The 13,502-nt window shown below is 47.3% G+C and overlaps 1 protein-coding gene across 1 annotated transcript in view; it reads right to left on the bottom strand.

Moving 5' to 3' along the window:
* Positions 1-2,917: 2,917 nt before the first annotated feature.
* Positions 2,918-13,502, bottom strand: part of SF3B1 (splicing factor 3b subunit 1) — a 170,035-nt gene continuing 159,450 nt past the window's right edge. Inside the window, exon 25 of the mRNA XM_044302777.1 lies at positions 2,918-3,331. Coding sequence (XP_044158712.1) covers positions 3,173-3,331 — 159 coding nt within the window. The 3' untranslated portion in view covers positions 2,918-3,172. The remainder of the gene's footprint in view (positions 3,332-13,502) is intronic.

Genomic DNA, 13,502 nt, shown 5'->3' with positions numbered 1-13,502 from the left:
GTGTCATTGAAGCTCAAATGTCTATGCCATACGGAAAGTGTTACAATGTAATTGTTTGTTCTGAGTTTCTCCACTCCATGCCCCCCATAGGAAGGTTCCAGTCTAGCTAGAAATGGTCTATAAAGAGAGCAGTCAGAGCCCTTAGTGTTCTGCAGTAGAGTTGAGCGGACACCGGGATGTTCAGGTTCAGCCGAACTTGGAAAAAAAAAGTTCCGGTTCGGGACCCGAACTTGACCCCAAACCCCATTGAAGTCAATGGGGACCCGAACTTTTGGGCACTAAAATAGTCCTGGAAAGGGCTAGAGCGCTACAAAAGGCATCAAAATGTGCTTAAGAGCATGGCAACTGTTCTGCAAACAAATGTGGATAGGCAAATTACTTAAAATAACATAAAATACATTATTATTTTTTATAATCTGGATCTAGGAGTAGGAGGTGGTGGATGGGTGGATGTGGCAGTGTAGGAGGAATAGGTAGCCAACACTGATTTGTGTTATTTTTTAATTGGGGTATCCCCCAAAATATTGGGACATATAACCAAATAAAACAAAGAATAAGTGCACTTGAGTACAAGAATGGATGGTTGAGGCTGTTATAAATGTCTATTCTGCACAAGGTACGGAAAAGTCCTGTGGGATCCATGCCTGGTTAATTTTAATAAACATAAGCTTGTCCACATTGGCTGTGGCCTACGATAATGCTCTCTGCCGTGCTAAACACACGTTCACACTATACACTGGCTGCAGGGCAGGTCAGCACCTCCAAGGCTGACAAAGCTTTTCCACATTTGGGCCATGCTAACCCTGCCTTCTGAGGTACTGGCGGTGCCCCAGCTGCGTTGGCGACCTCTTCCTCTGCCTTGTGCTTCCACTGTGCCCCCGCTATCAGGTGGGAATGCTATCATCAGCGTGTGCTTGTAGTCGCACATATTCCGATCAGTAACAGATGTTTTCACAAAATTTAGTTCTCTGTCAGCAATGCAGAGCAGGGGTCATTCACGGCAAAATGGGGTTCATGTCACCCAGCAATAGAACAGAAGATTTTAAGAGATTTAGGCCCCTGTCAACAATTCAGAGCAGGGGTTCATTCACAGCAAAAGAGGGTTCATATCAACCAGCAATACAACAGAGGATTTTGAGAGCTTTAGGCCCCTGTCACCCAGGCACAGCAGGGGTTCATTCACAGCAAAAGGGGGTTCATGTCACCCAGCAATACAACAGAGGATTTAGGCCCCTGTCAGCAATGCATAGCAGGGGTTCATTCACAGCAAAAGGGAGTACGTGTCACGCAGCAATTACAACAGAGGATTTTGAGAGATTTAGGCCCCTGTCACCCAGGCACAGCAGGGGGTTTGTATACACCAAAAATGGTAAAATGTCACCCGACAATTGAAAATAAGATTTTTTTTTCAATTTAGGGCACTAAAATTGCCACTTTTTTTAAAATTAAAATGGCTCTAAAATAGTCCTTGAATAGGCTAGAGCTGGGCTGGCCAACCTGAGGCTCTCCAGCTGTTGCAAAACTACAACTCCCAGCATGCCTACAGCTATCAGCCTACAGCAGGGTATGGTGGGAATTGTAGTTATACAACAGCTGGAGAGCCGCAGGTTGGCCAGCCCTGGGCTAGAGGGATGTAAAATGCAGTGAAATGTGCTTAAGAGGATGGCAACTGCTCTGCAAACAAATGTGGAAAGGGAAATAACTTAAAATGAAATAACAAAAAATTACAAATTATTAACCTGCAACGCAGAGAAGGAGGTGGATATGGAGTCGGAGGTTGAGGAGGCGGTGAATGTGGTGTTGTAGGTAGAGGCAGCAATGGAGGAGGGACAGGTAGCCAACAATGTTTTTTTAAATTTTTAATTGGGTAGGTAGCCCCCAAAATATTGGGACAAATAAAATACGAAAACAAAGAATCATTGCACTTGACTTGAGTACAAGAATGTATGTTTGATGGTGGTATAAATGCCTATTCTGCACAAGGTACAGACAAGTCTTGTGGGATCCAAGCCTGGTTCATTTTAATGAACGTGAGCTTGTCCACGTTGGCTGTGGACAGGCGGCTGCGTGTTTGTAATGACGCCTCCTGCTGTGCTAAATACACGTTCAGAGAGTACACTGACTGCAGGGCAGGCCAGCACCTCCAAGGCATACAGGGCAAGCTCTGGCCATGTGGACAATTTGGAGACCCAGAAGTTGAATGGGGCAGAACCATCAGTCAGTACGTGTAGTTGTGTGCACAAGTACTGTTCAACCATGTTGTTCAAATGCTGCCTCCCGCTAACAAGCTCCATATCAGCAGTTGGGGCCGGTTGTTGCGGCGATGTGACAAAGCTTTTCCACGTCGGCCATGCTAACCCTGCCTTCTGAGGTGCTGACAGCTGCATTGGCGCCCTCTTCCTCCTCCCCTGCCTTCGCCTTGTGCTTCCACTTGTCCCCCGGCATCAGTCGGGAATACTCTCAGGAACGCGTCTACCAGCGTGCGCCTGTAGTCGCGCATCTTTTGATTACGCTCCAGTGAGGGAAATAAGGATGGCACATTGTCTTTGTAACGGGGATCCAGCAGGGTGGCCACCCAGTAGTCAGCACCCGTTAAAATGTGGGCAACTCTGCAGTCGTTGCGCAGGCATTGCAGCATGTAGTTGCTCATGTGTGCCAGGCTGCCCAGAGGTTTAGTTATAAACAGATTAGTTATAAGTATATGTGCTACTATCTGGTTTTAACTGGTAGATAACATTTTTAGTGACATTATCTTTAAAGTGTTCGCATTTGAAAAGTACAACTCATCACACAATTTTTTTTAATTAAAATAAAGAAAAAAAGTTACAGCTCTTGGAATATGGCAATGTAAAAACAAAATCTGGTTAGTTATCAGGGCCCACGTCTGAAGAAAAAAGGTAAGGACAACATGAACAAGTACTTTACACAAAATGTTTATTAAGTACACATCCCTTTTAAGCACTAGGAATGTCTGAACCACAAAAAATAAAAATAAAAAATAAAATAAAATGCAGTCCAATATTTAATGATATCACAGCTTTCTTGGCAACATCTATTTTTGCATGAAAAGAGACTTGACTAAAATGCATGCTATAAAGTTTTTGTAGATGACCTTTAGTACTACTAAGCAATAATCTTAAAAACAAAACAAAGGAAACAAATTAGACAAGTTTTATAAGATATAATCAAGCTCATAACGAATGTAAGTGTTCTTTTCATCATTGTAGATACGAGGATAATGAGCAATGAGAGCATCTTGTGATCCAATATATATTGAATTGTATATTTTCCAATAAACATCTCTAACTTTTCTGGCAGGATGGAAAAGACCCTGTAAACAAACAACAAAATTAGAACATAATATGCAATAATTTGTTTACTACTAAAAATGTACATAACATGCACAGGTTAACATACAAAGAAAACCCCACATAAATGTTGGGCAAAATTGTCTGACCCTAAAGAAGCCAGCTCAGCATCATGAAGTAATCCTAAAAAAGCAAACAGACTCAACAGGTTAAAATAAACAGTAATTTATTAAATACATAAATATGACAAAAAACACAAAAGTACATCAAAAGATGTGATATGAATAACTCCTGAGGAATAGTATAACAGATATATATAAATGGAGGCTTGTAATAAAATGCTAAAACGTGCCTTGAGGTGGAAGGAAAGATAAGTGAGCAGGTGGGGCTGCCACAAAAACAAAAACACCACACCAGAAGTTGTCTTGTTAGTGTTAAATCGCAAGGTAGCAATACAAAGAGGCAGTGAAACACAAAAAGATATATATTAAACACTAAAATAAGGGAAAATGTCAAAGTGTATGTACCTAAATAGTATATAAAAGTAAAAAACAATAAACGGTCAGTCACAGTGAATCACTATCCATGTATGCTTCCTAAACCTCCAAACAGATAAAGTGCAAAAGCAAACACAATGCCCTCATATTACTGACAATAGAATCCCATAAACCTACTCATGAAGTTAGGGGGAGATGATTCCTCAGGAGAGTTGTAAACCCCGGCTCTCCTGAGGAATCATCTCCCTCTAACTTCATGGGTAGGTTTATGGGATTCTATTGTCAGTAATGAGAGCATTGTGTTTGCTTTTGCACTTTATCTCTGTTAGGAGGTTTGGGAAGCATACATTGACGGTGATCCACTGTGACTGCCAGTTTGTTTTTTAGTTTTATATACAATTTAGGTAGTTGCATACACTTTTTGAAATTTTCCCTTATTTTAGGGTTTAATATATATCTTACCTTTGTGTTTCACTACCTCTTTGTATTGCTACCTTCCGATTTAAAACGAACAAGACAACTTCTGGTGTGGGTATTTTTTTGTGTGGCAGCCCCACCTGATCTCTTATCTTCCCGTCTACCTTGTGTTTTAGCATTTTATTACAAGCCTCCATTTATATAAATCTGTGTTATACTATTCCTCAGGAGTGATTCGTACCACAACTTTTGATGTACTTGTGTCTTGTCATATTTATGTATTTAATAAAATTACAGTTTTTTAGCCTGTTGATTCTCAGTTTGCTTTTTTTAGGATTAAAAATGTACATCGAAAACAAGTTTTTACTGTTCTGAGACTAGGGATGAGCGAATAGACTTTTGATGCTTTATCCAAAGTAGAATCGCATAAAACGCAGTTTTAATACTGTATGGAGCGGGCGCTTTGTACCGCATTAGAATGTATTGGCTCAGATGAGCCGCAGTTAATTTCAACTGTAAAAACCTTTGTATTGAACTCTGGTTCGGTTCCAAGTGTTAAAGGTTTTTACAGTAGAAATTAATTTCCAAAGTTATTACACAAAGTATTGCAAGACTTCGTGAAGTAATATCGTCGGCTCATCGCAGCCAATACACTAATACGGTACGGAGTGCCCGCTCCCTGCAGTATTAAAACTAAGGCTAGTTTTACACTAGTGTTCGGCTGTCCGCTCGTGAGCTCCGTTTGAAGGGGGTCACGAGCGGACCCGAACGCTTCCGTCCAGCCCTGATGCAGTCTGAATGGATGCGGATCCGCTCAGACTGCATCAGTCTGGCGGCGTTCAGACTCCGCTCAGCAGGCGGACACCTGAATGTGCGGATCCGTCCAGACTTACAATGTAAGTCAATGGGGACGGATCCGTTTGAAGATGCCACAATATGGCTCAATCTTCAAACAAATCCGTCCCCCATTGACTTTCAATGTAAAAGTCTGGACGGATCCACTCAGGCTAATTTCACACTTAGCCATTTTTTGCCAATATAATGCAGACTGATCCATTCTGAACGGAGCCACCGTCTGCATTAATATGAGCGGATCCGTTCAGAACGGATCCGATCGAACGCTAGTGTGAAAGTAGCCTAAGTTTTATGAGAATCGACTTCAGATGACGCATCCGAAGTCGATTTGCTCATCCCGAATTGAGACTCAAACTGCACATGTGCAGCACACTCATATAGCATACTGCTATATGACTCCTGGAAATAGCCAAGCTTCACGTTGATAGATATATATATATATATATATACACACACACATACATACACACATATATACAGGGAGTGCAGAATTATTAGGCAAATGAGTATTTTGACCACATCATCCTCTTTAAGCATGTTGTCTTACTCCAAGCTGTATAGGCTCGAAAGCCTACTACCAATTAAGCATATTAGGTGATGTGCATCTCTGTAATGAGAAGGGGTGTGGTCTAATGACATCAACACCCTATATCAGGTGTACATAATTATTAGGCAACTTCCTTTCCTTTGGCAAAATGGGTCAAAAGAAGGACTTGACAGGCTCAGAAAAGTCAAAAATAGTGAGATATCTTGCAGAGGGATGCAGCACTCTTAAAATTGCAAAGCTTCTGAAGCGTGATCATCGAACAATCAAGCGTTTCATTCAAAATAGTCAACAGGGTCGCAAGAAGCGCATGGAAAAACCAAGGCGGAAAATAACTGCCCATGAACTGAGAAAAGTCAAGCGTGCAGCTGCCAAGATGCCACTTGCCACCAGTTTGGCCATATTTCAGAGCTGCAACATCACTGGAGTGCCCAAAAGCACAAGGTGTGCAATACTTAGAGACATGGCCAAGGTAAGAAAGGCTGAAAGACGACCACCACTGAACAAGACACACAAGCTGAAACGTCAAGACTGGGCCAAAAAATATCTCAAGACTGATTTTTCTAAGGTTTTATGGACTGATGAAATGAGAGTGAGTCTTGATGGGCCAGATGGATGGGCCCGTGGCTAGATTGGTAAAGGGCAGAGAGCTCCAGTCCGACTCAGACGCCAGCAAGGTGGAGGTGGAGTACTGGTTTGGGCTAGTATCATCAAAGATGAGCTTGTGGGGCCTTTTTGGGTTGAGGATGGAGTCAAGCTCAACTCCCAGTCCTACTGCCAGTTTCTGGAAGACACGTTCTTCAAGCAGTGGTACAGGAAGAAGTCTGCATCCTTCAAGAAAAACATGATTTTCATGCAGGACAATGCTCCATCACACGCGTCCAAGTACTCCACAACGTGGCTGGCAAGAAAGGGTATAAAAAAAGAAAATCTAATGACATGGCCTCCTTGTTCACCTGATCTGAACCCCATTGAGAACCTGTGGTCCATTATCAAATGTGAGATTTACAAGGAGGGAAAACAGTACACCTCTCTGAACAGTGTCTGGGAGGCTGTGGTTGCTGCTGCACGCAATGTTGATGGTGAACAGATCAAAACACTGACAGAATCCATGGATGGCAGGCTTTTGAGTGTCCTTGCAAAGAAAGGTGGCTATATTGGTCACTGATTTGTTTTTGTTTTGTTTTTGAATGTCAGAAATGTATATTTGTGAATGTTGAGATGTTATATTGGTTTCACTGGTAAAAATAAATAATTGAAATCGGTATATATTTGTTTTTTGTTAAGTTGCCTAATAATTATGCACAGTAATAGTCACCTGCACACACAGATATCCCCCTAAAATAGCTAAAACTAAAAAACTAAAAACTACTTCCAAAAATATTCAGCTTTGATATTAATGAGTTTTTTGGGTTCATTGAGAACATGGTGGTTGTTCAATAAAATGAATCCTCAAAAATACAACTTGCCTAATAATTCTGCACTCCCTGTGTGTGTAAATATACATAGATAGATAGATATATATATCTATATCTATCTATCTATCTCTATCTATATCTATCTCTAAGTCTCGCCTCAGAGCAGTGAATAGAAAGTTGTGCTTGCATGGCTTCTTCTCCATGCTTGGTGGCACATGACAGGGTCCAGCTCTTGAGAAAGGAGTGAGTCCCAGAGGTGGGAGTTGCACCCATAGGACATTTATTGTATATTATGTGAATACGCGATAAATGTCCTGACTGGACAAACCCTTTAGGAAAATTGTTAACCATAAAAACAAAACTGTCTTTAGTGATTTTGGAACTTCGAAAAAAGGAGATTTTTTGTGACACTCACCTGTAAAAAAAAATTCTCGTCTTTTCCATTGGGTGACACAGACCATAGGGTATAGCTTAGGCTACCACTAGGGGGAGACACTATGCAAATAAGAAAAGACAGCTCCTCCTCCACTGGCTATACCCCCATGCTCCCAGAGGAGGACCTCAGTGCGTGCAAAAGCAGTAGGAGGAGACCAAAACCAAATAGTAATAAAGAAAACAGAACCGAGGAACACCGCCATCAGGCCGTTAACCATAAGGTCCCAATAGATAGAACCAACCCCTCCTGTAACAGACAAGAAAGGGTGGGAAATTTTACAGGTGAGTTTCACAAAAAATCTCCTCTCTGCCTATTCCATTGGGGGACACAGACCATGGGACGTCCTAGAGCAGTCCATGGGGTGGGAGACCAACACCTCCAGAGGGAAACATCCAACGGTTAAACAGTAACCACAGCCTGCAATACCTTGCGCCCTAGGGCAGCGTCAGCAGACGCCAGAGAGTGCAGCTGGTAGAACTTGGTAAAGGTATTTAAGGACGACCAGGTGGCCGTCTTACAGACTTGTGATGTAGAGGCTCGAGCTTAGATCAGGATGCCCCGACCACCCTGGTGGTGCAATAGTTGACCGAATCCACCGAGCCACAGTGACCTTGGAGGCCGCCAGACCCTTACAAGGCCCCTTGGGAATCACAAAAAGGGAGTCCGTGCGACGAAACGCGGCAGTAACCGACAAGTACACCCGCAAAGCACAGACAACATCCAGAGAATGGAGAGCGCACTCCTTGGGGTTTGCCGGAGTGGGGCAAAAAGGGCAGAATTATGTCCTCATTAAGGTGGAAGGCGGAAACCACCTTGGGCAAAAAAGAAGGGACTAGGCGCAGTACCACCTTATCCTTGTGGAAGACCAAAAAGGGTTCCTTGGAGGAAAGGGCGGCCAGCTCCGATACCCTCCTGATAGAGGTGATGGCCACCAAAAAGACCACCTTCCAGGTTAGAAGACTCAGGGAAATGTCCCTCAGGGGCTCCAAGGGAGCCGTCTGGAAGACCGAACCAGGTTCAGATCTCAGGGGGGCAGGGGAGGGACATACGGAGGGACCCCCTGCAGGAAGGTCCTCACCGGACCGAGCAGAGCTAGAGACCACTGAAAGAAAATTGCCAGAGCAGAGACCTGACCCTTCATAGAGCTCAGGAACATTCCCATCTCAAGACCCGACTGGGGAAAGGAAAGGACCACCGGAACGGAGAAGCGAAGGGGAAAAACACCTAACTTCTCTCAAAAGGCAAGAAAAGCCTTCCAGGTAGAATAGTATATCCGGGAGGAAGCTGGTTTCCTAGCTCTTATCATGGTCCTCACAACAGAATCTGAGAATCCCCTCTTCTTCAAGATGGAGGTCTCAACAGCCACGCCGTTAAACGAAGCGGCGGTAAATTCTGGTGGAAGAGTGGTCCTTGATACAGCAGGTGCCTGAGAGGAAGAGGCCAGGGAATGTCTGCCAGCTTCTGAGTAACCTCAGAGAACCAGGCACGGCGAGGCCAATCAGGGGCGATGAGTATGGTCGGGATCCCTTCCGTCGCGACCCTGTGAAGAATCTTTGGGAGTAGAGGCAGTGGTGGGAGGACAGAGGAGCGCAAAGTCTTGCCACTGAGACACCAAAGCATCCACCCCGTACGCCTCCGGATCCCGAGCTCGGGCCAGGAACGTGGGAACCTTGTTGTTGAGCCTGGACGCCATTAGGTCCACGACCGGGCAGCCCCAACGGCGACAGACATCCTCGAATACGTCCGGATGCAGAGAGCACTCTCCCGGATCCACCCTGTTGCAGCTGTGAAAGTCTGCTGTCCAGTTTTCGAACCTTGGGATGTACACCGCAGACCATATTGGAACATGGAGTTTCCGCCCACTGGAGGATCCTTTTCACCTCTTGCATCACCGTCCGGCTGTGGGTTCCGCCCTGATGATTGATGTAGGGCACATCTGTGGCATTGTCCGACTGGACCCTTACCGGGAGACCCGCTAGGAGGGGGGGGTCCAATGAGACAGAGGAAAATTGCTCTTAGCTCCAGTATGTTGATCGGAAGGCGGGCTTCCACCTCTGACCACACCCCCTGAACCGTCCGAGCCAGGAGAACGCCACCCCAACCCAGGAGACTGGCATTGTGGTGACGCCTGTCAAGGAGATTGGGAGGAAGGATCTCCCTGAAGCCAGATTCTGAGGGGACAGCCACCACGGGAGTTCCATGAGAAGCCGAGGAGGTAGGCGGATCCGAGAGTCCGGACCCCTCGATGTCCTGTCCCACAAGGACAGGATCGCCTGTCGCAGAGGCAGAGTGTGAAACTGGGCAAAGGGGACAGCCTTGAAGGAGGCCACCATAAGCCGCAGAACCTGCATACACTCCCTGATGGAGATACACGGGGAATGCAGAAGGCGAGACTCCCGTATCCGTGAGAACTTGCAATCCGGAAGGAATACCCGGGCTGCAGTGGTGTCCAGAATCATCCCCAGGAAGGTCACCCTCTGGGAAGGTTGGAGAGAGGACTTCGGGAAGTTGATCAGCCAGCCGAACTGTTGTAGAGTCTGAACAGTGATCCTGACGCTGTCTTCGGCCTGTGGACGAGAGGGAGGCTTTATCAGTATGTCGTCCATTTAGGGCAACAGAGAGATATGCCCCTGGTGCAAAAAAGCGCAGCAGTGCCAAGATCTTTGTGAATACCCGCGGGGCTGTCGCCAGCCCAAAGGGAAGGGCGAACTGATAATGATGGCCGCTAATGACTAAGTGCAGGGATCTGTGCTGAGATTCTGCGATAGGGACATGCAGATAAGAGTCTAAGATGTCTACTGACGCGAGGAACTTCCCTGGAAGAAGAGAAGAATAACTTCCATCCGGAACCTCCGCACCCGCAGGGACTTGTTTAAGAGCATCAGGTCTAGGACCAGACGCACTGATCCCTCCTTCTTTGGCACTACAAAGAGATTTAAGTAGAACCCTGTAACCTGTTCCTCCAGAGGAACTGGGGCAACTACTCCCCGGACCAGAAGGGCAGAGACCGCTTGTAAAAAAGGGCCGAGGCTCGGGCCGGATCCCCCGGAACCCGAGAAGAGAAGAAACGTTCGAGGTCTGGAAGCAAATTTTATCTTGTAACCGGAAGTTACAACTTCCAGGCCCAGGTGTCTTGAACATGAGCTCTCCAGACCTGCTGAAAGGAGAGCAGACGGCCCACCGCCTGCGGGGCGCCCCTTCAGGCGGAGTACTGCTTGGGAGCCGCGAGACTGGCAGAACTCCCCTGAAATTGTGCCCGCGGGCACCAGGAAGGTTCAGGCTTAAAGGAAGGCTTCTTGCAGGAGTCCTGAGAGCCACCAGAGGAGGGGGCTGCGGCAGACATGAAGGAGGCGCGCCGAAAGGACTGGTTTCTAGAGCCAAAGGGGCGAGCTCTGAAGGCGCGCTTGGATCTAGAGATTGGGGCAGGTGTGTGCTCGTGCCCCCGTAGCGTCAGAGATGATCTCGTCCAGCTTAGCACCGAAGAGCCTGGAGCCCGCAAAGGGGAGGTTAGCAAGGGAGCACCTGTGTCCCAGACCTTCAACCAGACCTCCCTGCGCTGAGTGACCGAGAGGGCCGAAACCCGCGCAAAAAGAGTGCCGACGTCCAATAAGGCCTACCAGCGGAATGTTGTTGCTTGGGACATCTGGAGGAAGAAGTTCAGGGTGTCCGCAGAGGCATCCTGCTCCGCGAGATCCTGATGATGGCGCTGCAACCACACCGAAAGCGGCCTGGCTACCCAGGCTGAGGCGAACGCGGGCCGCAGACCTGTGCCCGCCAGAGTGAAGATGGCTTTGGATAGAGTCCAAACGCCTGTTAACGGAGTCCTGTAGGGAGGACCCATCCAGGACCGGTATTGCGGTATTCTTAGCCAATCTGGCCACTGGTGGGTCGAACTTAGGAGAAGACCACTACTGAACATTATCTGTCGGGAAAGGATACAGAGTATCCATGCGCCTTGTGGCAGAAAAACTGTGATTAGGGCGCTCCCAAGCCTTTGAAAGGACATTAGCGAACTCACCATGAATGGGTAATGTGACTGGTGCGCCACCCGTTCTGGAGTGGAAAAGGGGGAATTCCTGGCTACTAGCACAAGGAGGTTCCCTCTAGATGTCAAAGGTATCACGGACCGCCGTGACCAAGTCTGCCACCATGGTGGAGAGCTTAGGCGAGGGTTCAGTGTCCTCGTCCGAGCTGGACCTTTCCCCTTCAGATCTGTAGTCCCTGCGAGGGGGAGAGGCTGAACAGTCCTCCAGGCGAGGGGGAGAAGCAGAGTCATCCGAGGAGGGATGCTGCTGCGTACGCTGCCTCTTAACGATCGAGTGTCCTCTGTGGGGGGCACCGGGAGGTGGAGCGGTGCTAACCACAGGCATCGCAGGCGGTGGATCCAAGGCCGCCATGCATTCCATAAAGGCCATGGCCGCGCGCAAGACTTGGGCCAAGTCTACGGCCACCCTAGCTACGGCAGAGGCCCAGGAGGGCTCTGCAGGCTCCAAAGGGGCGGGGGAGGGACTGGGCTGGTTTGGTGGAGGGGGAGGTGGATGATCCTGTCCCGAGGCAAGGCAAGTCACAGGAGACTGTAACCGATAGTGGCAAGCAGCAAACCATACAGGATCCCAGTGGGACCGGAGGAGTTGCTTTAGATTTTTTGGGGGCCCTAGGTCTTGGCATGACTGTGGCAATCCCGGAGTCAGGGTCTCCTACAGTTTTGCGGAACAGTATATGTCCTATCGTGACCTGTGAGGAGCTGGAGTAGCAGCCAAGCATGGATGAAGCGCTGAGGCAAAGCAGAAGCACCGGAGCTGACGCGATAGGCTCCGCGTGCCCCCCCCCCCCCAGTCGCATCACATAGCGTGCAAAAAAACATGAAAAAAGGGCAGACCCCAACTCTGAAAATGGCACCCCCCATGCAGGGAGCGGTGAAAATAGCCACTGCCCCAAGAAGGAACCTCCTTCCTCTAACCCAGCAGGCCCACCCAGATCCACCGGTAAACCCTAAGGAGCAGTGTCACAATGTGAGCACAGGGGCAGAAGGAGTTTGCAGGAGAGCCGTTGTACTTATCTCTGTCCTGCAGTCTTCACCCTCCGTTCCGGACCATTAGGGGTTCACCTCTTCAGTCATCTGGCACAAGGAGTGGCAGTGCACTGGGAAGAGGGCAGGCCTAGGTGACCCAGGATCTGGTAGGCCACCAGAGCTGCAGGTCAAGCCCGGTTCCACTTATCTTCTGAGGGGAAAGGGAGGCAGCCTGGGACGGTCATTCGACCTCGGCGCTGGCTCCGCTGAGAGACCAGGGACGCACCATGCGACCCTGCGTCTTCTGATTAGAAAAACAACAAACAGGAGAAGAAAAAACTACAGGGACAACCCTGCAGGAGTGTCACCTCTTTATCCGACACCAAGCTAAAACTGGGGTCCTCCTGTTGGAGTATGGGGGTATAGCCAGTGGAGGAGGAGCTTTTTTTCTTATTTGCATAGTGTCTCCTAGTGGTAGCCTAAGCTATACCCCATGGTCTGTGTCCCCCAATGGAATGGGATAGAGGAGGAGGAAAAAAAAAAAAAAAAAAAAAAAAAAAAAAAAAAAAAAAAAAAACACACACACACACACACACACACACACACACACTACCAATCAGTTAACAACAAACGTTTGTAATGAGCTTACAAAGTAATCAAGACACATGGAGAGATGTAGAGCAAGGTAGTCAGTCAGTCAGTCTGGCTGCCATCCAGGTGTCCATTCACAAAAATTCACTAAGGCAATCTTTTTTAAACAGTACTAGAGGGAAATCCATGCAAACACATGGAGAATAAGAACTTCACGTAAACGCCCTTGTCCAGACCAAAGACACCAACACTGCAAGGCAACAATGCTAATCACTGAGCCTTGTAGCATGTAGGATCTAATGAATGTCATACCAACTTGCTCCCTGCTGCTTCATACCTGCAACCTGGCTTCAGCCCCACACAACCTAAGCATCAGGGAGTAGGCAAGTATAACTCAGACCACCACAGATCACTTCCTGCCTTTC

The sequence above is a fragment of the Bufo gargarizans genome, chromosome 8 (assembly GCF_014858855.1).
Source record: "Bufo gargarizans isolate SCDJY-AF-19 chromosome 8, ASM1485885v1, whole genome shotgun sequence".
In the NCBI taxonomy this organism is placed as follows: Eukaryota; Metazoa; Chordata; class Amphibia; order Anura; family Bufonidae; genus Bufo; species Bufo gargarizans.
The sequence above is the reverse complement of the archived record's forward strand: the minus strand, read 5'-3'. Positions and strand labels throughout refer to the sequence as shown.